At 44.7% G+C, this 25,025-nt stretch overlaps 1 protein-coding gene and 1 non-coding gene across 2 annotated transcripts in view; one reads left to right on the forward strand and one right to left on the reverse strand.

The window, feature by feature from the left end:
* The window catches only part of LOC124585344 (calpain-9-like), a 117,043-nt gene that overhangs the window by 20,153 nt on the left and 71,865 nt on the right, over positions 1-25,025 (reverse strand). The window contains exons 6-7 of the mRNA XM_047131389.1: positions 21,274-21,433; positions 12,123-12,307 (exon numbers count right to left, since the gene is read on the reverse strand). Coding sequence (XP_046987345.1) covers positions 12,123-12,307; positions 21,274-21,433 — 345 coding nt within the window. The remainder of the gene's footprint in view (positions 1-12,122; positions 12,308-21,273; positions 21,434-25,025) is intronic.
* On the forward strand, positions 21,786-21,860 carry Trnat-ugu. The gene has a single exon. It is a non-coding gene; the product is annotated as a tRNA-Thr (tRNA).

A 25,025-nucleotide genomic window follows, 5' to 3' on the forward strand; every position in this document is an offset into this window, starting at 1 on the left:
CTTCGTGCTTGTATTGTGGACGGCTGTGATACAATACGCCATTCTCCAGGGCTGCATCAGCGCATCAGGGATTCCATGCGACGGAGGGTGGATGCATGTATCCTTGCTAACGGAGGACATTTTGAACGTTTCCTGTGACAAAGTGTTTGAAGTCACGCTGGTACGTTCTGTTGCTGTGTGTTTCCATTCCATGATTAATGTGATTCGAAGAGAAGTAATAAAATGAGCTCTAACATGGAAAGTAAGCGTTTCCGGACACATGTCCACATAACCTATTTCCTTTCTTTGTGTGTGAGGAATGTTTCCTGAAAGTTTGGCCGTACCTTTTTGTAACACCCTGTAGATCAGGAACAAAAGAGGGTCTATAACACTTCCTTGGGGAACGCCGGATATTATTTCTGTTTTACTCGATGAATTTTCGTCTATTACTACGAACTGTGACCTTTCTGACAGGAAATCACGAATCCAGTCGCACAACTGAGGCGATACTCCGTGCGCACACAGTTTGGTTAGAAGACGCTTGTGAGGAACGGCGTCGAAAGCCTTCTGGAAATCTAAAAATACAGAATCAATTTGACATCTCCTATCGATGGCACTCATTACTTCCTGATTATAAAGAGCTAGTTGTGTTTCGCAAGAACAAAATATTCTGAATCCGTGCTGACTACATGTCAATAAATCGTTTTCTTCGAGGTATTTCATAATGTTCGAATACAGTATATGTTCCAAAACCCTACTGCAAATCGACGTTAGTGATATAGGCCTGTAATTCCCTTTTTGGGTATTGGTGTGACTTGAGCAGCTTTCCAGTCTTTAGATATGGATCTTTCTGTGAGCGAGCGGTTGTATATAATTTCTAAATATGGAGCTATTCTGTCAGCATACTCTGAAAGGAACCTGACTGGTATACACTCCGGACCGGAAACCTTGCTTTTATTAAGTGATTTAAGCTGCTTTGCGACAGCGAGGATATCTATTTCTTGTTTCTCATCTTGGCAGTTGTTCTTGATTGGAATTCAGGAATATTTACTTCGTCTTCTTTGGTGAAGGAGTTTCGGAAAATCGTGTTTAATAACTTTGCTTTAGTGGCACTGTCATCAGTTACTTCACCATTGTTATCGCGCAGTGAAGGTATTGATTGCGTCTTGCGACTGGTGTGCTTTATGTATCACCAGAATCTCTTTCGATTTTATCCCAGATTTCGAGACAGAGTTTCGTTGTGGAAATTATTGAAAGCATCTCGCACTGAAGTACGAACTATATTTCGAACTTCTGCAAAACTTTGCCAATCTTAGGGATTTTGCGTTCTTTTAAATTTGGCATGCTTTTTCTACTGCTTCTGCAACAGCGATCTGACCCGTTTAGTGTACCATGGGGGATCAGTACCATCACTTCTTAATTTATGTGGTGCATATCTCTCGATTGCTGTCGATAATCTCTTTTGAAATCGTTCCACAACTTTCCTACGCTTACATGATCAGATAGGGAAGAGTGCAGACTGTCTCTTAAAAAGGCGTTAAGAGCATTTTTATCAACTTTTTTAAATAGATATACTTTGCGTTTCTTTTTGGTGGTTTTAGGAGTTACGGTATTCAGCCTAGCAGCTACTGCCTTGCGGTCGCTAATCCCTGTATTCGTCACGATACTTACTATTTGTCCAGGATTATTTGTTGCTAAGAGGTCAAGTATGCTTTCGCAACCATTTACACTTCGAGTGGGCTCATGAACTAATTGTTCAAAATAATTTTCTGAGAAAGGATTTAGTACAATTTCGGATGACGTTTTATGCCTGCCGCCGGCTTTAAACGTATAATTTTTCCAGCATATCGAGGGTAGATTAAAGTCACCACCGAATATAATTGTATGAGTGGGGTATCTATTTGAAATGAGACTAAAGTTTTATTTGAACTGTTAAGCAACTATATCCTTTGAGTTGGGGGTAGGTGAAACGACCCAATTAATAGTTAAGTCCGATTGCCAAGTATAAACTCTACCCATACTATTTCGCAGGAACTATCTACTTCAATTTCACTGCAAGGCAAACTACTTCTGAAACAATAAATACTCCACCACCAATTGTATTTAATCTGTCCTTCCTGCACACTGTTAGAGCGTTAGAAAAATTTCTGCTGAGCATATTTTCAGCTTTAGCCAGTTTTCTGGACCTATAACTAGTTGAGCTTCAGTGCTTTCTATTAAGACTTGGAGCCCTGTTCTTTCCCAACACAGCTACGACAATTTACAACTACAATACCGATCGTTTCTACAACTAACTTGCTGTGTTTTACCTGCCCCCTTTTAGACGGACGCCCTTTCTGTGGTTCCCTGAGGCCCTCTAACCTAAAAAACCGCCCAGTCCCATCCACAAAGCCCCCGGTACCCGTGTATTCGCTTCCTACGAGTAGTGGACTGCTGACCTATTAAGCGGAACCCGGAAACCCAGCACCCGATGGCGCAAGTCAAGGATACTGCAGCATACACGGTCACAGAACCGCCTGAGCCTCTGATTCAGACCCTCCATTCGGCTCATCACCAAAGGACCACAGTCGGTTCTCTCCACGAGTCTGCAGATGGTGAGCTCCGCCTTAATCTCGCAAGCAAGATTGGCAGTCTTTAGCCTCTCAAAACCAGAGAGAATCTCCTCCTATCCAAAGCGGCATACGTCATTGGTACCGACATAACCTGCAGTTGGCTGCACGCTGTACTCTTCATGGCATCCGGAAGCAGCCTTTGCACATTCGGAATGACTCCCCCGGTATGCACACGGAGTGCACACTGGCTTCCTTCCCTTCCTTGGCAGCCATGTTCCTAAGGGGCCCCATTATGCGCCTAACGTTGGAGCTCCCAACTACCAGCAAACCCACCCTCTGTGAACGCCCAGACCTTGCGGGCCGAGACGTTTCCTCTGGGACTGGGTGAACGACTGCATCCAGCTCAGAGACATCATCAGCCACAGATAACACCTGAAACCTGTTCGTCAAACGAACTGGGGAGGCCCTACAATTGGCCCCTCGGAATGTTTTTCGCTGCCCGCCAGAGTTTGGAATGATCTCCCACTCGACCACAGGTGAGGGGTCAACCTCCGTGCAGGCAGTACCCGGAATGGCCACAGCAGTGGACAGAACGGGGGACACGTGGGACGTGATCGACGTCTCTCGCATTCACGTCCGACCCCCCCACAGTGATGCCCCTTGGCAGCAGCCTCAAGCTGTGTGATGGAAGCCAACGCAGCCTGGAGCTGTGAGCGAAGGGTTGCCAACTCAGCTCGCATCTGTACACAGCAATCACAGTTAATATCCATTACTGCAGTGGCTCCCGTTTTAAGCTCGTAAAAATATAGAACAAACGAACGGCGTACTCGCCTTTTTAGCAGCAGGAACCACAGGTGCTCTGTCACTGACAGTCCATCCGACACTCATTGTGTCATAATTTCAAAGCAAGCGGCGAAGAACTTTCGGAGATTTATGATATTGTACAAACGAAGCTTTACTATTTTATTTATTTTTATTAATATAGACAACAAAACAAAAAACATTCGTTGTACCGATCCATAAACTTTTCTATGCCTTCTGTAGACTCAGTTGCTGCCAACTTGTTCACCCTGCCACTAACATCCTCTTTCTGTTCGTTGTCGTTTTCATTGCTTTTTCCGCCCCCCCCCCCCCCCCCCCCCCCCCCAAAAAAACACTTTCTGTTTGGGACAAGATGACAAACACTTAGGGGACGAGTCTGGGCTATAGGCGGATGTCCGAAAAATTCCTATTGCCGAAGCAGATCAGTCGCCAAACCAGCAGAAGGCGGGAGACAGTTATCCTGAAGAAGCTCAGTGTCGCTGATTAACAATTCGAGCCGTTTGTTTTCTACGGCGCGACGTTGTCGGTGAAGGGTCTGAAAGTAGTGCGCCCTTTCTATCCCAAAGCACTGTGGCCATATCCTATTTGGTGGTCAACATTTCTTCGGGTGTTTTTGGTTTTGTTGGGGATTGTAAATGATGCCATTCCATTGAGTGACGGTTTCTTTCTAGACTATTATGTGATACCCAGGGCTTGGCACCAATAAGCATGTGATCCAAATATTACGCCATCCCTGTCGCATCAAATGAGAAACGTCAATGAAGCTCCCGTTCCTTGTCTTTTGTATTCGTCTCTCAAAAGTCGAGCAATCCTCCTAATAGACACCTTTATACGGCAAATCATCACTAACGGTTTTGTAAAGTACTGATCGTGAATTTTCAGTAAAGGACAAGTTCATACCGCCAGCAGTGATATATCTATCTTTTCTAACTGAAGCCTCGGTCACCATACTTCCATAAACTTCAGTAGGTCGGTCGCTTTTGCATTGAGAAACCATATTACGCTACGAACCTCACACTTAGAAGGACCTTTAATTTTGTCGAACATTTTAAAATCACACAAATAAAGAGCAAACGACAATTCCTGTTTGGGTTTAGCGTCGCACTAGCGCCAGCGACTGGAAAGGTGTTAGGGCGGCTGTGAAAAGGAGGGGGGGGGGGGGGGGGGAGGTTGCGCGGCTCGTCAGATCAAAAACTTTCTTTTCTTTTAAAATGGCGATTGTAAGCGGGACGAAAGACGGTAATATTTCGTTAATCTCGTGCATTAATAAAACTCATACTGTACCCGTAACGTGAACTTCTAAAACCCAGGCGAACACGCTGATATACAGTATGTAGTAAGTGTGGCTGTGACAAGGCGAGGAAAATTAAAATGAGGGCAACTTCGTGGACGTTCGTTAATCGGATGGCTTCATCGGAAGTAATAGCTATTGATCACTAGTAATACTTATGTAACAGTTTCATCAGAACCTGACTGTTCCGAAGGCTTGTGCGCTTGTTCTAAGTTGCTGACACAGTTTCGCAGAACTTATCGACGAAATGTCAACGGAAGTGGACTCACGTTGGCGCTAAGGTTTCGGATCGATACCACGGCATCATGCCACTACGTGAGTTATCGTTATCTCGTTATCATCCGCTGCACCAGGTCGTATTGAATATTACTCTTTCCATTACACGCTGTCCTTTTCTTTACAAAATCATTTCAATCTACAACTCACCAACGCAGTGTCATTACCAACTGACACAATTTTTTTATATTGACAATTACACAGAAATTTTTTACTTACACTGTTAACGTGAACAACAGAAGCCCCGAGGATCAGAGTTGTGAACACGTGGGTAGAGGCAGGGGGTAACTAATTGTAGATAGAAGCGTATGCTTTCTATATTCACATTTTCAGTAGTTTCTGACATTCGCTGGTAACATGAGAAAGAGAATAGCCAATTGAAGAGACTACGTCGGCGGAACATTTTGGAATTCAGAGCCGTCTGGCATGTTGTTTTGCAAGGGAAGTAGCAGCAAACGGCGAAATTGTATAGGAATTTTATGTCATATAGATGTGGAGGCACTAGCTACTAGTCAATATTCTTCACATCTTACGACTTTCTTCAGACCGATACTCCATTCATACTTTAATAACTATGGCGGGACAAAATCAAAATGCTAGTTTGGTTTGCGAAGAGTATTTTTTTTTTTTTTTCGCAATGATGCGAAAGATCGTAGGGCGCGAGTGCGTACCGATGGTGGCGGTGGTGGTGGTGGTGGTGGTGGTGGTGGTCGAAGGTGGCTGTTGTCCTCCCCTAATCCTTGCGGGCAATGCTCTTACAGACAAAACGGCCCAAAGTCTTCTCGAAATAATCTTATAGACAGTGACTAAGCCATTTCTCCGAAATATATTTTCTTTCAGGCATGCTAGAATAGAATAGTGTGGAGCAGGCCTTCCGTGAAGTTTTGAAAATGTGAGAGAGATACTGCTAGATGTGTAACTCTGAGAGCGGGTGGTGGATCGTATCTGGATATCTCAGTCCCAGACCGGAATGCACTTTTAATCTGCCGGTATGTTTCAAAACAGAGAACGCTCCGTTGAAGAACGAAAGATTCTTTCTGCGAACAGAACATATTGTGTCGAGTTTCCCCTCGGTTGTGTATTAATTTTAAATGTACCTTTATTACATGCGTTCTCTTTATTTCCGAAATTCAGTATTTACGTGTGATGATTGTAAACATAATGAGAAAAAATACTTTGAAAGAACTAAGGCCGGAGTCTGAAGAGTGTTTTATGACCGAGTTATAGAACTCATACCCCTACAATCTTAGGTTCAACGTAAGAAAAGTATTCAAACAAGGTTATTCAGGTGGGAGGTGTTGAAACGAGAGTGATTCTGGGTGTACATAGCGGCATTAAGATGAAATACGGAATGTGTGGCATCGTAATTTGGTGTGGGATATGTGTTCATTGAAAGATATGACATGTTAACCTCACAGGTTTCCCGCAGTATTCATATGTTACTTAATACCAATGCAAAAACTCCACGACTAGAAAGTTTCCCGTTGTTACCCACCTGGGCTTGTTCCAAGTTTCTTTTCTAACCACTTCAGTGTCGACAGCAGTTAAACTCTGTCCTTCCTTCGGTCTTCGGCAGGGTGGCGTAACATTCCCCGCGACTCCGTATCCTGGACTGGTGGAAATTTCTGAGAGCTGTGCAGCTGTTATCTATTGCAAATCCAAAGGAAACGAGGGCTAGTCTTTTCCGTGGTATAATACTTTGAATTACAAAGATGACGTAATTCTTGTCGCACGAGCTTGTGAAAAATCGAAGAAAAGTAAACTGACAAGCTCAAGAACACAACGCGTTACCTGGCTGTAACGAGAGTACAGCAACTGTCCATGCGGCGTAATGTCCCGAGACAACTAAACAAGGATACGAATCTGAACATCTGTTCGGTTGTAATCTACAGCACCTTACTTTCCCGCTCAATACTGAATTCTTGATTCGATAAACTTTCGTGGCGGAAGCAAGCAGAGTTTGGTTTCTCAATGCATGCATTTTCTCTTAACTTTTAGTCTGAGTTTTTATTCGAGTCTGTCATTTATCCCTAAACAAAAACATTTATTTTTTCAATAAAATTTAGGCAGCTTAACCTAGGCATAATACTACTGTCGAAAGGAATGTTATTCTTGTTGCTCATAGTATAATGCCTACGCGAGTTTGGACATCAATTGAGTGACGCATTTATACGCCTAATATTTTCAATTTGTATTGTTTCCTGTGAAAAATCTCTAATTTACGAATAGGAAGAACAGACCAATAAACCAGTGTAGCAGAACTATGTTTAGGAAAACAAGATGGCGACTATCGTATTGAAATAAACAGACTCATAGTGGTGCAGTGAGTCGTTGAGTTACATCGTTAAGCACGAACTGCAGAAATATCAGTTTATAGCAAATTTCAAGGATATATGTGAAGCATCACTATCAGTTGTAGGCGAGGACATTATTTACAAAATTTATAATCTTAAACTGGCGTCCAAATATTACAAATCGTCATCAACTACTCGACGAGAAAAAATAGTCACATGTACTGTTTCTCGACTTGGGGGCCATTTGGCTTTGAAATCAACGGTATGTAAATTTGGAAACAATCCATACAGCTGAGTGGGTAATGAAAAAGAAATAAAATGAAGAAAATGTAAGATATTTACCTCCCTCCGCGAGTAGCCGTTGCTAGTAATAGTAAGAGACTCAAGAAGAAAACTAGGAGATCACTGCGTAACACAGAAATGAAATGAAATGTCGTGTGACGAGGGCCTCCCGTCGGGTAGACCGCTCGCCTGGTGCAAGTCTTTCGATCTGACGCCACTTCGGCGACTTGCGTGTCGATGGTGATGAAATGATGATGATTAGGACAACACAACACCCAGTCCCTGAGCGGAGAAAATCTCCGACCCAGCCGGGAATCGAACCCGGGCCCTTTGGATTGACAGTCTGTCGCGCTGACCACTCAGCTACCGGGGGCGGACATTAACACAGAGCCCCATGCACGCCCCATGCACAAGAATGGCAGCCGTAGTATGAACTTCAGTTGGCCAACCACAACACACTGATCTTACATGGAAGCTTTGAAGAGACCCTTCAGTAAAACCAGCCAAGACCAGATGTGAACAAATATACCTAGGATTGATCATAGAGAAGAGAGAAGACGTCTTCTACCAGGTCCAAGACATCTGTAAAGTTACTCTTCACGTAAGGAACAAATTATTGAGCATAGTACAAAACAGGTTTCGATCTACATTTCGTATTATGTGAACGTCGTGGGGCCATTCTAAAAAGCTATACCAGGATAAGGAGCAACCATGTGGACACATGGAGAGTGTTATGTAATTTGTCATAATCTGATCCTGTACGTATCTGTATTCTTATATTTTTTAAGTGTTACAAAGATACAGATAATTCAGTATCTTTTCAAGCAGGAGCTTATAGCGCTGTCAGACTTAAGCGGGAAGCTGCTCCCGCGGTCGTGGCGAATGAGCAGCGCAAATGCCATGCAGTATGTGCTCACGAATGCTCGGTGGTGTGTGCAGCGGTTCGCTACGTTGTTGAAGGTGAGCCCTTACAGCACACTACAGTTAATGCCTAACAATCTAAAAATCTCTTGTCAGTTTCTTCAGTAATATATTTTTCGGTTGCTCATTGAAGGCTCTATAAAACTGAAATTCTTCCAGAGCGTCCATTAATCCACCCTTCTCCGCCCTGGCTATACCTTCAAAGATTCCTCAGTACTGCTGGTGTTATAACTGTAATCGCAGAGATGTACACTAAATGAAGATTTGCGACTCTCGATTATATGTGTGCGCTCTCCGAATCTGGCAGAGAAGCGTCTACCGATTTGTCCCACGTATAAACTTCAACATTCACCATATCTGGTTTTATAAATTCCTGATCGCATTAATGGTTTTGTTTTGTGGAAGGCGTGCCTGACTATTTTCTCTACTTTGTTTAACTGTGCAGAACGTAACTATCAAGTTAGTTTTACTGAAATTACGGGCTATTCGATGTGATAAAGCGCCGTCTTAAGACATAAAAATGTGCTACCTTTTTTTCCTGGTTCAGCTTCTCGTATTAGTGTGCTTCCCTTGTGTATTTTGCACTTCTTGTTCCGTAGTTTTGTAGCATAGATTTTACCCACCATATCAGTACTGCACCCATTATTACACGATCCATTCACATTAATGTGATAATCGCCTATGTTCAACGTGAACGTGCAATAGCCGCTCACATACGGCAGGTGGCAGCCCCAGCAGTGGAGGGTACATGAAGTGCGTCAGGGGGACGAGGAAAACAGTGCAGTTATTCTCGCAATTCAGAAACGGAGTGATTTATCTGACATCCAAAACAGGATGATCATTGGCTTTTGGGCCAAGGCTGGAAGCATTTCCGAAACGATTAAGTTTGTAAACTGTTCGCGGGCCACCGTAGTTATAAATTAGAAGAAAAATAAACCGAGGACGCATCACGAAGGAATTATCCAAATGGGGCAGAAATCGGTAGATGTTATGGCCGTGTGCAGACAAACAAATGATTACAGTTTTAGCAAGACAACAACCCGTTGGTCCTCCACTGGCCCTCACGCAAGCAGTTATTCGTCTTGCCATTGTTTGGTAGAGTTGTTGGATGTCCTCCATGCCAAGTTCTGACTAATTCGCGCGCTGGATCGTATAAATTCCGAGATACTTGGAGTGTCCTGCCCATAACGCTCAAAATGCCCTCAAGTGGGGAGAGATACGACGAGCTTCCTGGTCAAGGTACTGTTTGTGAAGCACGAAACCAGGCAGTAGAAGCTCACGCCGTGTAAAGGCGGGCATCGTCTTGCTTGAATGTTAGTTCTGAATGACCTGGCATGGACAACAAAACGGGAAGTAGAATATCGTCGACGTATTGCTGTGATGTAGGTGTACCGCGGATGACGAAGCACGGAGTCCTACCATGAACCCTGGAATGTAATTGTCTTCAGTGATGAGTCCCGCGACTCTCGCCGCCACACAGCCCGACATCCAGGAGTGATGTCTAGGGAGATATTTCTCTTCACAGCACGACCCCTTTGGTTGCTATCCGCGGCACCATCACAGTACAGTGGTGCGTCGACGATATTCGACATTCCGTTTTATCATCCTCGTTGAAAGCCATCCCGGGCTTAAATTTCAGCTGCTTTTATTCGTGCTTGCCAAATCCTACCTTGGCCAGAAATGTCGCCGGATCATTCCCCAATTAAGAATGTTTGGAGCATTATGGGCAGGGCGCCCCAACCAGCTCGGAACTTTGACGATCTAACAGACCAATTGGATAGAGATTGGCTCGATATCCCGCAGTAGGACATCCAACAACTCTACCTATCAGTAACAAGCCGAATATCTGCTTGCAAAAGGACCAGACGTGGATCAACGAGCTATTCACCTGCTCAGTTTGTGAAGCTTTTTCCCTTCAGTAAAACATCCATTTTTTCTGAAATTATTATGGTCATTTGTTTGTCTTGATATGTACATCACATTTACCGATTTCCGTCCAGTTCGGATAATTCCATCGTGGTGCGTCATTCTTTGTCTTTCTTTTGAGTGTATAACGAGTGTGACAAAATGGCGGTATCCAAAACCTACACCGACGCAACTGTGGTGCACCAAGGGCCATCGACAACAGTAGTAAACGACAGCTGTGAATGTGCGTATGCCGTCCGGAGTGGCCGAGCGGTTCTAGGCGTTACAGTCTGGAACCGCGAGACCGCTACGGCCGCTGTGTGATGTCCTTAGGTTAGTTAGGATTAAGTAGTTCTAAGTTCTAGGGGACTGATAACCTCAGATGTTAAGTCCCATAGTGCTCAGAGCCATTTGAACCATTTGATGTGCGTATGGGCGAATAGACGTGCAACTGTTGAGAAATTGACCGCTCAGATGAACCAACGGGCTACAAACAGTGTCTCCTCGATGATCATTCAGTGGATGTTGCTGCGTATGGGCCTCCGCAGTGGGTGCATTGTTCATTCACCCAGACTAACTGCCGTTGACCGACGACAAAAGCTGGAATTTACACGCTAATGCCGCAATTGTACGTCCAATGAGTGGCGACAGTTGGTATTTTGAGATGAATCACGTTTTATGCACCACCGGACAGATGGTCGTTGGCTGCAACAATCTTCGGAAGGGTCCTAACCGCAGGATGCAGCGTTACGATCTGGGTAATGTTTTCGTAGCGCAACGGATCAACACAAGCTTTTATGTATGCCTGGGACCAGCTTGGTTTTCCTGAGCACGATGGCAGCTACCAGCAGAACAATGAAACGTGCCACACATCTTTTACTTTACATGCCTGGTTCGAAGAGCAACAGGGGGTTAGTTTACCGTACTCCCCTAGCCACCAAACTCCCCAGGTGCAAATTCACCGCTTGGATCCTAACCAAGAAACGAAGATGAACTGCCCACGGCACTGGAGTCATTTTGGTCCAAATGGCTCTGAGCACTATGTGACTTAACTTCTGAGGTCATCAGTCCCCTAGACTTATAACTACTTAAACCTAACTAACCTAAGGACATCACACACATCCATGCCCGAGGCAGGATTCGAACCTGCGACCGTAGCTGTCGCGCGGTTCTAGAATGAAGCGCCTAAAACCGCTCGACCACCCCGGCCGCCTGCCTTAGTGAAATGGATTTGTGCAGCATATGCGTACGGCATAGACGATAAATAGTTTGGACGAGAAGAGAACAGGAGCTTTCGAAATGTGGTGCTACAGAAGAATGCTGAAGATTAGACGGGTAGATCACATAACTAATGAGGAGGTATTGACTAGAATTGGGGAGAAGAGAAATTTGTGGCACAACTCGACTAGAAGAAGGGATCGGTTGGTAGGGTACGTTCTGAGGCATCGAGGGGTCACCAATTTAGTACTGGAGGGCAACATGGAGGGTAAAAATCGTAGAGGGAGACTAAGAGATGAATACACTAAGCAGATTCAGAAGGATGTAGGTTGCAGTAGGTACTGGGAGATGAAGAAGCTTGCACAGGATAGAGTAGCATGGAGAGCTGCATCAAACCAGTCTCTGAACTGAAGACCACGACAACACCAACAACAAGGCGTACGGCAACGTGCGAGCAGGAGTGTCAATACAGCAATGTTATGGGCTAGGTTTGAAAAGGCTGTTTTATGATGCAGCACTTCACAGGCGCCTATAGGACTGCAGCAGCTGGAGATGTAAAGAGCGCTGGAGACGATCGCTCACCCGTCGCTCCAGGCGCCGGTCCACTCGCGGTGGTCGGCCCAGGGGTTGCGCACGCGCACCATGCGCAGCGGCCGCCGGCCGGCCTGCCGCACGTGGCGCACCTCCCGCACGGTGTAGGCGTGGCCGCGCGCCAGCCCGCTCTCCATCACCGCTGGCCTACTTGCCGACACGGACGCCCAGTTGCCCTGCAAAAGCGACATTATCAACTCTGTCTCTCTGTGTACCTGTCCCTCCTTAAAACACTAGCATTTTCGTTGTTAGAACACCCTTCACCTCCTTTCCCAAGGTGGCTTCCATCAACTCACCCTCCTGGATGATGCCTTCTCTCCCTCCATTTATCCCTCCTATCAAATCTAATCCTCACCCCCGTCTCCTTTCCTCCGTCCTTTTCCTGGGCTCCCGCTCCCCCTCCTTCCATCCTCTTTTTTTTTCCCCCACCTACCCTCTCTCTGCCCCCCATCTCTCCCCCAGGTCCTTTTGCATTTCTCTCCTGTGCCTTTTCCCATTCCCTCTCGCGTCTGCCCTACCCCTCCCCCCCCCCCTTATGCGTCCTCTCCCTCCTTTGGTCCCCCCCCTTTTGTTTTTCCTCTCCTCCCTCCTTGTTTTCTCCCCATCTGCCCAGGTCCCCCCCCCCCCCCCCCATCTGCCCTCGGCTATGGTGTGTCATCCTTGTGCCGACATTTCAGTACAGTGTTTACAGTGAGTGTTCAGTGTTGTGTGTCTTCTCTGAAGTGTTGCGAACGGACATCATACTGCCGCTGGGAGTGATTTTTATATCTCTTGCGAACGGAAACCAGAATGTCGCCATGTTTTTTGTCTGTCTACTATGTTCCCTGTCAGCTTCCTGTGTATTTTATTAGCTTTGCCAACCCTTTATGTTTTAACTTTCCACAATTTTCCGCCGTTTTAAAATTTCAGTCACCATTTTATCGCCTGCATTTATTGTTTCTTATCTTCTTTCTTACGTTTTAAAAAGTCTGTAGGCTACAGAGCAGCGTAATAAGCTGCTGCCAGCCCGCCCCCTTCGGGGGGAATCGAAATACAATAAAGGGAAAAAAAAGTTGTTAGAAGTGCATAGTCTTAAACGCATTTGCAAACACAAATATTTACGTGATAAACTTTGTGATATTAAGCTCTCTTTCTACAGTGCGATCTAAAAGCCGCGCACATGAAAATAAATGCATCTGTAAACAGGAGTTGCACTGCATCAGTTCGATGAACCACTGCAAGATAGCACAATATGTTTCACCAACAGTAAATGAAGAGCCCAATGTAAAAAGTTAGATCACGTGACATTTATAGTATTGTGCAGCTAATAGCGCGGTAAACATGTCTTTTTTCCAAGAGCAACGAGTTTTTGCTGTTGTTCAGCATTTTTTGTCATCCATATGCACATATCATACGTGCATTTCCTGAGAAATGTGCAGTTGCCACGTTGCCAAATAATTCAATAATAACGTGACTAATCTCCCGCCGGCCGGAGTGGCCGTGCGGTTCTGGGCGCTACAGTCTGGAGCCGAGCGACCGCTACGGTCGCAGGTTCGAATCCTGCCTCGGGCATGGATGTGTGTAATGTCCTTAGGTTAGTTAGGTTTAATTAGTTTTAAGTTCTAGGCGACTGATGACCTCAGAAGTTAAGTCGCATAGTGCTCAGAACCAACCAACTAATCTCCCGGTACTGGGAACGTGGACCAGTTGTAGACAAGAAGAGAACTTGATACCAGCTGCATGAACGCTAAACTGCCTGAGGTGACAAATGTCATCCTTTCCAGAATGAGATTCTCACTCTGCAGCGGAGTGTGTGCTGATATGAAACTTCTTGGCAGATTAAAACTGTGTGCCCGACCGAGACTCGAACTCGGGACCTTTGCCTTTCACGGGGAAGTGCTCTGCCATCTGAGCTACCGAAGCACGACTCACGCCCGGTACTCACAGCTCTAGTTCTGACAGTTTCTCGTCTCCTACCTTCCAAACTTTACAGAAGCTCTCCTGCGAACCTGCAGAACCAGCACTCCTGAAAGAAAGGATATAGCGGAGACATGGCTTAGCCACAGCCTGGGGGATGTTTCCAGAATGAGATTTTGACTCTGCAGCGGAGTGTGCGCTGATATGAAACTTCTGGGCAGATTAAAACTGTGTGCCCGACCGAGACTCGAACTCGGGACCTTTGCCTTTCGCGGGCAAGTGTTCTACCATCTGAGCCACCGAAGCACGACTCGCGCCCGGTACTCACAGCTCTAGTTCTGACAGTATCTCGTCTCCTACCTTCCAAACTTTACAGAAGCTCTCCTGCGAACCTGCAGAACTAGCACTCCTGAAAGAAAGGATATAGCGGAGACATGGCTTAGCCACAGCCTGGGGGATGTTTCCAGAATGAGATTTTGACTCTGCAGCGGAGTGTGCGCTGATATGAAACTTCTTGGCAGATTAAAACTGTGTGCCCGACCGACACTCGAACTCGGGAGCTGTGAGTTCCGGGCGTGAGTCGTGCTTTGGTAGCTCAGATGATAGAGCACTTGCCCGCGAAAGGCAAAGGTCCCGAGTTCGAGTCTCGGTCGGGCACACAGTTTTAATCTGCCAAGAAGTGTCAATGTCATCCTTTGCTCGCTTTCAAAAAGTTTGAGACTGTCTCTCCAATCTCAGATTTCACATGGCGGTGCTCCGATACCGATGCAGAAGTTAAAATTTCGTGCTTATCACGATCGTAATGTAGAGGAATTGAAGAGGCAGAATAAACAAAAGCGTCTAGTGTATTGTACGTGGATTTGGTCATTTTTAACATTCATGGAATCGTAAAACTGGATCGCATTTCCTGTACTGATGAGACTTGGCTTCACCGTAGTGGATGCATGAATAGTCAAAACACAATACTTTGGTCAACCAGCCGGCCGGGGTGGCCGAGCGGTTCTAGGCGCTTCAGTCTGGAACCGCGCGACCGCTACGGTTGCATGTTCGAATCCTGCCTCGGGCATGGATGTGTGTGATGTTCTTAGGTTAGTTAGGTTTAAGTAGTTCTAAGTTCTAGGGAACTGATGACCTCAGAAGTTAAGTCCCATAGTGCTCAGAGCCCTTTGAACCATTTTTGGTCAACCGAAAATCCATGTGTGTTCCATGAAAACAACTTGCGCTGTCAGAAAACTGGAATGTGGTGTGCTTTATCGCGTCCTTGAACAGTGATCCCTAGTTTCTTTGAAATTTTAGTTAATGGTATTATGTACCAAGACGTCATTCAACAGTTAATTTCGCTTCTTCAGGGAGATGAACATCCTTGTTGGTTACAGCTGGACGACGTCACTGATGACACAACAAATGAAACAATTCTTATCAAAAGCGAATATTTTGGTAATCGAATCATCTCTAAAGGATTACGGCCCTTACCCGCTCCCGATTTAACTCTCTAGACTTCTTCCTCTGGCGCTAAAAGTAAGGGTCTTTAATAACAGGACGTACGCACAGGCGGAACTAAAGGTTAACATAACAACGGAGATTAACATCAGTGTCGTTATTCTACGTAAGGTGGTCTCAATCTGGTAAAATGAATTCATGGATCCATTACTGAACAGGACGACAGTTTTGAGAGTGTGCTATAAATAATGTGTATGATATTATGGTATATAACACTTTTTAATGCGCACGACTTTTCGATCGCCCTTATTACAACTTTTTTCGGCTATAAAGTAAACACATATAAACGAAGACAATAGGGTAAGTAACGACCATTTCGCTTTAACAAAGGGGGTTAATCAACAGACCAATAGTGCATGTTTCGGCGGTTTACCTGTCCATGAGTGGTAAGTGTGGCTTCATCACTAAACAAGATACATGATACATCTGGAGTATCCTGTCTTAATGCCCATGTACAAAGTTAACACGATTATTATAATCGTTTCCACCCAGGTCTTTATGGAAAGAGAAAAAATACGAGTGGAACTCATGTCGATGGAGAACGCATAGGACCTCATACCTACTTCTCGTGCGACTGTACTGGAGTTAACGTACGGATCAACTGAAACAGAAGCAGCAAGAACGTTAATTTCTCCCCTCTTCTGTCGTCACTTGTTTCTTTCTGTTAAGTTGTCTAGGTGTTGCACTATCACTTCGACGTGACTGGTTGAGAAAGTTGATAAATAATAGCCGTGATGGCTGACGCTATCGGAATATCTCGCCGCGTATGCAGTACATGAACGAACTGCATTACACTCTCCGTACACTATGAACCTGTCGGCTTCTTCTGGATTGGTAAATCCTACTGCTTTGACCGTCACACACTAACTGACTAGCAAGTCACAGAGCACTCATGGAACACACAAGCACACTATAAGAGAACACACCAACATAGTTTCTGGCAACTACGCAGGTTGAATGGCCCAAACAAGTATCGATGTAGAAGCCTTTCAAAAATGATACATGTAAATGACTCGCATTAGAATCCTGCAATAAACACCACCAACACTCTAATTTACCCCACTTTCAGTTTGTTAATCTCAAGAGGCATTGTTCCATTTAAAAAATGTACGTTTGCACGAAAACACATATTCTAAGAATTATGACAATCTGTTTACTGGCTAACAATACGAGCCACTGACTACCAGTCTATTCTGTGAAAATCGCACATCAATAGCACTTTCCATTTTCGCAATATTTGCGAAGCAATTTTTAGGTAATTCATCCTGTATGTCGAAAGCCATAGCTATTCTTTCGGAACATGTAATTCAATAGTCTCGAAAAGTAGGTGATCCATATCACTAACAAGATTCACTTTGAGTGCAAAAGCAACCATTTCCGCCACTCTATCCTTAACGTTACCAACCGCTATGGAGAACGCCAAAAGCACATAAAACTTGAGAAATCAGCAATTACTGATCAGAGTCTTGCAAACAAACAAGAATAATGTTTTATTAAACTTGTCCACAGTTCTTAATACTGGGATTCTGTTGCTAGAGAAGCAGTAGAAATCTGAATCTTCAAAAACATCTTCAACCGGGACAGCGGATATAATCTATTGGTGCGTGCATGTCATCTCTCAACGCTGAGAAGACAAAGAGAAGTGTACTTAATCGTTCAGATTCCCACGAGACCGCTGGCGCCACCATCGCAGATATGGGTACAGTATCTGGTAACAAGTGCGACTTGAGCCGTTTATGGGCTATAAATCGTCACCACAACAGCAGCCACGGCAGTTTTTCTTACGAAGACTATGGAGACTTTCGTTGAAAGCTCAAACTGAACCCGGATTTAACGTGGCAAGCAAACTCAGAATGTAGCCGTGGAAAGCAAAGTCTCGATGTCGCAGTATCTATGCACACTGATTGTAATGCCTCTATGCATTAAATCCACCCTGACAACATTATTACAATGACAAAAAGCTTTCGGCACGAGTTTCCTTGTTGATTCAAATGGTTCAAATGGCTCTGGGCACTATGGGACTTAACATCTGCGGTCATCAGTCCCCTAGAACTTAGAACTACTTAAACCTAACTAACCTAAGGACAACACACACATCCATGCCCGAGGCAGGATTCGAACCTGCGACCGTAGCAGTCGCGCGGTTCCGACTGAAGCGCCTAGAACCGCTTGGTCACTGCGGCCGGCCATGTTGACTGAGTTTGAATTTTCGCTGTTCTTCTAGGTAGTAAAGAGTAACGCCAATAGAATGAGTGGCACTTCGTCTCTGGGGTGAAGTGAAACACATATGTCTCATCACTAGTAGGAGTTTGGCCAAGAAAGGCATTTCTGTCAGTGTAACAGCGCGCCGGCGCTGCAGCCATTCTGTCTGTTTCGTGTTAATCAGTCAGTAGCCGGTGTAGTTACCGTTAACAAATTCTGTTATGGTCATGATGTTTGGACACAGTTTCATCAACGAAAGAACGAGAAATAATTGGGAAACTATTGTCTCACTTGTTTAAATTTACACGTCTATCTTAAGTGATTTCGTCCCCTACTTGGGTCTCCGAACCGTATGCGATGAGTGACGAACGTGGTGGTCGATTTATTCATGCACATTTGTTCGGGCGTTGTTGAACATGTCACATCACTGTCTCACATACCTTTCGTTCATTATTTGCATCACGATACAGTTTTCTTAGCCGACTGTATTTTTTTGCAAGTTTCGGCTTCTCAGCGTTCCAAACTTGGATAACAACTGGGACCTTTCTGTGGGCGGGATTTTGTACCAAACATTTAATTTTAATCACAAAATACACAACTTGTTTCGACTGGCTCTCATGTAACAATGAAGATAGGTGTCGAGGAGTCCATTCGACGCCGTATATAAGCTTGACATCACTCTGTGGACCTGCAATGTGAGAGTGTCGTTACTGTTGCTCTCGTATTTACATATGTTCGATATTCGCTACTACCTTTGTTTTCTTATAACTAATGTGATTATTAAACTGCAAGAGGAAATTGGTTTTGTTGCCCATTTGTGGCAATGTGTACGTATGGAACAAACAAAAAGCAGCAAATCGTGGTCAATTTAAGACACGTCTTAGCCCTGTCGTCTGACCATTTAGCAGATATTTAGTTTTGTTACAACACTATGTTACTTTAATAACGCTAAGAAAATGCAGTGCCACTGTCGCTAGCTGCAAAGGTACAAGAGCTACAGTTTCGCAATAGGACGTTGGAAACTAGGTGAATGAGGCTTCATGAGTCTACGGGTTCGCTAACCGATTACTAGGAACCAAAAAGTGAAAGATCCTACGTAATAAAGCCAGACAGACATTCCATCGTAAAAGGGAATTTTTATTTTTCGTCTTCATTGCTTTTGTAGCGTCTTCCGATCCATCCACACAACAGCGTGCTGCTGTTTGCCGCACTGTCGAGGGCCTGCAACTGGATCGCAGCTCGTCCTGCCTGTGACACCCGCTGCAGTACTGAGGGCGCCACGTCCGCCAGATACAGCCGGCACTAGCTCTGTCCACGAACCACGTGAAAGCAGACAACTTGCCGGTATTCCTCCTCCAGGTGGCCTCTATAAGACAGCCCAACAGCTCGCCGGTCAGTGCAGATTCCAGCCTCGACCTCGACTTAACCTCAGTCTACTCGTCAGATTTCAGCGCTTGCCAATGGAACCAGACACATCATCAGTGCAGCCTACGCCGACCGTGCAGCCTACACGAACACTGAAGTGATAACATTTTGTATGTCGGTTGAGGATACTGTTCTTGAAGACACTTAATTAAAACTTGCGGTTTGTCAAGGGTAAAAAAAGAAAAAAAACTTTGTAAAAACCTCACAGAAATCGGTAATTTAGAAGTGGACTTTTCCGTTTTCATGGCGTTGCTGCAGGTCTGTCTTCGCTCCTTCTCGCGACTGCAGTTCTGGATTGTGCCGCGAACCAGACAGTCGTCTGTTAAGCGGCACCGTGGGCAGAGCGGCCCGTCTCCGATTTCAAGCACAGCACACGTGTTCCAGTTATCCCGCCGCAAACTTTTTGTCCCTGTAGCCTTCGACATCCATTTGCGACAATAAACACCTCAGAAATTCATCGTAATTTTTAAAATAGGCATTGGGATTGAATTCGCTCTGTACGTTCTATATAATTAGGTCTCGATCTAGCTTCTTGCGACTGCAAATTTCGAGATCCTCCAAGACGTTAAGAATCGTCCCTCTTAAGCTGTCTTTAGGGTGTTCATCTTCCGATCAACGTCCATGATAGATGCTTTAACGTTGTTTTAACAGTGTCTGTGCTCCCTGAAATTTCCAAGCTCCTCCCCATTTGTTCTATGAACGGTTTGTTACAGTCAGTGCACTTGATCGTATACATACCTGAATCCCAAAAATTATTCCTGTTGCTATAGATTTAATGGCATAGCTTGAATTTAGCACTTTTTTACGGAAAACTATTCTTCATTTACTTTATGAGAGCATCTTTCGAATTTGTCGGAAGTCTTTCCGTTGTACGTTATAGCCACGTATTCTTTCTTTCTGTTGTTTTTCTTAACTGTGACGTGTTGGTTTTTTTGTTTTAGTCGTTTTTTCTTTATGTTATTATAAACTCTCATAGCACCCTTCCCCTTTGTCCGGTCGCTGTTCAAACCTATAACCGAAGGCTTGTTTATTATGTTTGAGTTATTTGACTAAAGTAATTGCAGAAACATTTCATGTTAAATTGTGACAATTTTTATTTTAAAAAATTGTTATAATTTTGTAAATATTGAGGATCCACAAACAGGAAAACAGTTGTGCCGAGCGACTGTATTCATTTCAAGTAGTGAAGGGTGCAGCAATCAGTTGCAATGATGTTTATTGTATATCTAGGTTGCGGTCACAGTGTGGCAATCTTCAGTCCAGTAATAAAAGTGAAAATATTAAAATAACTTGTATATGCACATAGATTCAACTGGGCGATTCATGCTAGAGGCTGAGTTCACACTGAAGCCCCCTTTATAATTACAATGCAGCTGGCTTCAGCGTACATCGTACCAACGTACAGCAGCGTCCTTATATGTATTACGGGCTGACAGCATGTAAGGCCGTCGCTGTACATTGATATGATGTACACTGGGAAGCCAGCTGCGTTGTAATTTTGTAAAGAGGACCTCAGTGTGGACTCAACCTCTAGCACGAATAGTTCAATTGGGACTATGTGCACATAAAAGTGTTTTTGATGTTACATTTACTGGTTTGTATTTTATGACTAACATTTAAAGCTTATGCGACTCTATATTTAATAAGGTATGCATCGTACCTTATTGTAATTTGTTCTTCATATGTCTTGAAGATGGCCATACAGCGAACGATATGTAGACATGCAATAAACATCAGTTGCGACTGATTGCTGCACCCTTTACTACTTGGAAATTATATGAAGATTTTCAGCTGTCCCCATCGAGGTATATCAACAACACCTGTCGGCAGCTGAGGGTTTCAATTAATTATCATTTACTTGGAATTTATTTGTTAGTAACGACTCGTATAAACCCTTCAGTAGGGTTACACCCTAGCTTATTTTAACCTTGATACTTATGAGTTTAATGAAGTAGTAACAGTGGATCCCGCATTAAGTGTTTGCCACAGCCAACCGCCCATTAAATTCTTAATGTTGCAGAAGCACCCAATAGAGAGCACTGTAGGTTATCAGTACCGGTCTAAGCTGAGCCGTGCTGCGCTGCTAGCTATCTTAGCGCGCTCGGCAGACGCGAGTCACCTTCTTGGCGCAGGTGACGAGGTCCCCGCGCGCGAAGGCGTCCCTCAGCAGCGGGTAGAGCGCGGCCGACGAGCGCAGCTTCTCGGCGACGCCGCCCGTCAGGTCGACGAGCGCCTCGAGCGCGTGCCCGCCCGCCAGCGCCTCGTAGCTGCCGTGCAGCCTGCGGCAGCGGCAGGGCCGAAGCGTCAGCTCAGCTCTGCACCCACCCACTGTACTTCTAGCTGCCTCTCCACAAACACTAAAGGACAAGTCGGTAGGTCTCAAAGCGCACGTGCGGTACATCAAAAACATTTACCATGTTACTGCGTGTACTCATACAACGCGAATGAAGACAGCTACCATAGAAAAAACTGTAAACATTCGCAAAATATTTTCAGGCAGCAAAATTACTTCTACACATAAGGTGATTTATTAACTCACCACCCAACTTCAAAATGAATCATTTCGTTGCAGATAACAAGCTATGAGAGGGCGTGCAAGGGATAAGTCCCTGCAGACGCACTATCCTCTGTGCCCGCGGTGGCTCAGATGGATAGAGCGTCTGCCATGTAAGCAGGAGATCCCGGGTTCGAGTCCCGGTCGGGGCACACATTTTCAACATGTCCCCAATGAAGTGTATCAACGCCTGCTTGCAGCTAGGGTGTCAGTTTAATTATCATTTCATTTCTAGCAAAGCTGCATGGTCATCGACGGTAACTGTTCTTTCGGGAACAGATACTACCGTCATATATAGTTATTTATTATTATTTAGCGTATGGCTAATACATACATATCATGAAATTAAATTACATATACATATGTACATATTGACACACAAGAAACTTAAGTTTGTCTTTACAACTGAATATCCAGTCCTTCAATCCAGCGCACTGCATCTGGAGTTGCTAGCAGGAAGTCCTCTTTGGCGCCGTGATAGGCTCGAACCCTGCATTCACTGACAATGTGGTGAACACTCTGGTCTGGAGCCCCACAGTCACAAGCTGGATCAGGCAGCTTCTTCCACTTAAAGAGAGAATCCCTGCATCGGCCATGGCCAGTACGGATTCTTTTGAGAGTAGTCCAGGTCTTGCGTGGTAGGTCGAATCCACTTGGAAGTTTAGCACCTGAGAAGATGTTATGCAGGTGCACATCTGTCACTGCTTCCCAACGACCTTTCCATTCTTCAAGAGGTCTGAAATTCTTAGCAACCATGTCAGCAGCATCGCACAGAGTTGGATGGCGTGATTTCGGTCTCCTACGGTTTAAAGGTGGCAGGTCGCTATGCACGGGTAGGTTAGAATCCCTGGAGATCTTGTGGAATGAGAGGCTTTTAGTAAGTAATGGAACATTTTTTTCTGAAAGCTGGTAGGTTCTTCTGAGGATTCCAAAGAACAACATTATTACCCACCTCTTCTGGCTACAAAACCCTGTTTTTCAATACAGTCTCCGTTCAATACCACAGCCTTACGCCACTTACTGCGAGGGCCTGCGTGCTCTCATGGTACCATTCTACTGGTCGACGTCGGAGCCAAAGTTTCGCTGCATCAATAACCTCCCCATCATCCAGCCACTACATCCCGCATGATGTATCCTTCATTGGCCCAAACAGATGGAAGGTGCGATATCCGGGCTGAATGGTAGATGAGAAAGAACAGTCTAATGAAGTTTTGCGAGCTCCTCTCGGGTGCACAGACTTCTGTCAAGCCTTGCGTTGTCATGAAGAAGGAAAAGTACATTTGCATTTTTGTGCGAGCAACAGTTTGAAGTGGTTTCTTCAATTTGCTGAGGGTAGCACAATACACTTGAGAGTTGAGCGTTGCACCATGTGGGAGGGCATGAAACAGAATAACCCCTTCAGAGCCCCAGAAGACCGTCGCGATGACTTTACCGTCTTAAGGTGTGGATTTGAACCTTTTCATCGAAGGAGAGTTGGTGTGGTGCCGCTCCATGCATTGATATTTTGTTATGAGATGAGCCCGTGTTTCGTCGCCTGTGAGGATGCTCGACAGAAATTCATGACGATCAGCCTCATAACGCGCAAGCAACTCCGCACAGATGATCCTCCGTTGTCTTTACGGTCTTCTGTTACATGGCAAGCAAACCAGCGGACACACACATTTTTCCTTGTGGACCTCAGGCATCTCATGGCTTTAACAATATTTTACTTCTCTTTATAAACAAGAGTATATGGTTCATTGATTCGAAACTAAAGTCCGTAAGTTCAAATCAGCCTGCCATAGAATTTCGGAGCTACTACCTCAACAACGCTATTATCTGTTCTCATACGCAGGGAATGGACAAAAATGTTGAAACACCACAAGCACAACATGTTACCGTGTCTAATAACAGCTGGCATTGAGAAAAGCTTCCAGTCGTCTCGGAATGCTTACGTACAGGTCCTGTATGGTTTTCCAGGGAATGGTAACCCATTCTTCTTGAAAAACAGTGCCAAGTTCAGGCAACGATGATGGACAGCGACCAGGAGCACTTCTATCCGAAATAGATCACAACGGCTAAATAAGCATCTGGTGATTGTGGTGGCCGGGGAAGTGCGACAATCCATCCTCGTGCTCACAAAACCAGTCCTGGACGACACGAGTGGTGTGAAGTGTTCCTGTCGTCTTGCAACATACAACACCATTCGGGAACAAACTTTGTAACTTGGAAATTATTTCTTTCACAATTGTAATTTCGGTCTTTGGACCATTCCTAACCATTAAGGCAAAAGCTTTTGCTTCAGCACATCTAAGACCTTAAAATCCTCCGACATGTATATATGTCACCGTCAAAAATAGGCTTTTTCACTGTAGAAATACGGCAACATCAGACGTGTGCGAAGTTCTGCAGATCGCAAAATGATGTAAGTTATGTGAAATGTCACCAACGTTATCATCGTTCACATAAATCGCTACAAGTCAGTGTTCTCGCACACTCTTTACGTATAAACTAAGACCGTTGGTGCCAAAATATGTATTTCAAAGTCTGACAGGTGCTCAAGCAAGATCTTGTGCAGTACCAGTTGCCAAAATTCGAAACTGCAATTGCGAAATAAATAATTTCTACAGTCAATTGCGAATACGATTTCCTTTAAAATTCTGCATGACTGTGAACCCCGACCATGAGAAGTTCATTGTACCACGTGATGGACTTGATCAGCCAAAATGGTAACATAATCCTTGGCAGTAATGCGATTTTGGTATCCATGGAATACCACGATATGGCTGCCAAATTCATCACCGAACCCCATCATGTTTCACTCTTGGGACGTAAAGTCTCCAGAAGTTGGAAACGCTCTGCAACGGAACTCATCCGACCAAATGGCTTTCTTTCATTTTTCCATATTCCATGTTTTATGGTTTCGGCACCACGTACTTCTGTAACGGGCATTTGAATCACTGATGAGTCATTTTGGAATTCCAGCTCGCCCTGTAATTTCCAAATTATGGACCTTCCTTCTTGTTGTTTTGGAGCTGACAGGGTTCGCAAGTGCGACACTCAGTTCTGCAGTGACTTTTGCAGCTGTTGTCTTCTTATTTTTTGTCTCAGTCCTCTTCAATGACCGTCTGTCACGATCACTCAGCTGACTCTTTCGTCCGCGTTGTGACTTCGTGGATAATGTTTTTCCTCTTTACCTGCGTGCGATGTAATCCTTTGATATGATACCTCTCGAAACACACACAAAAAATTGTGGCTCCATACTAGTACCAACAACTGGGCCACGTTCGGATTCACTTGGCTTCGATATAATGCACTCACAACGACACAGAACGCTG

This window comes from Schistocerca americana, chromosome 1 (genome assembly GCF_021461395.2).
Source record: "Schistocerca americana isolate TAMUIC-IGC-003095 chromosome 1, iqSchAmer2.1, whole genome shotgun sequence".
In the NCBI taxonomy this organism is placed as follows: domain Eukaryota; kingdom Metazoa; phylum Arthropoda; class Insecta; order Orthoptera; family Acrididae; genus Schistocerca; species Schistocerca americana.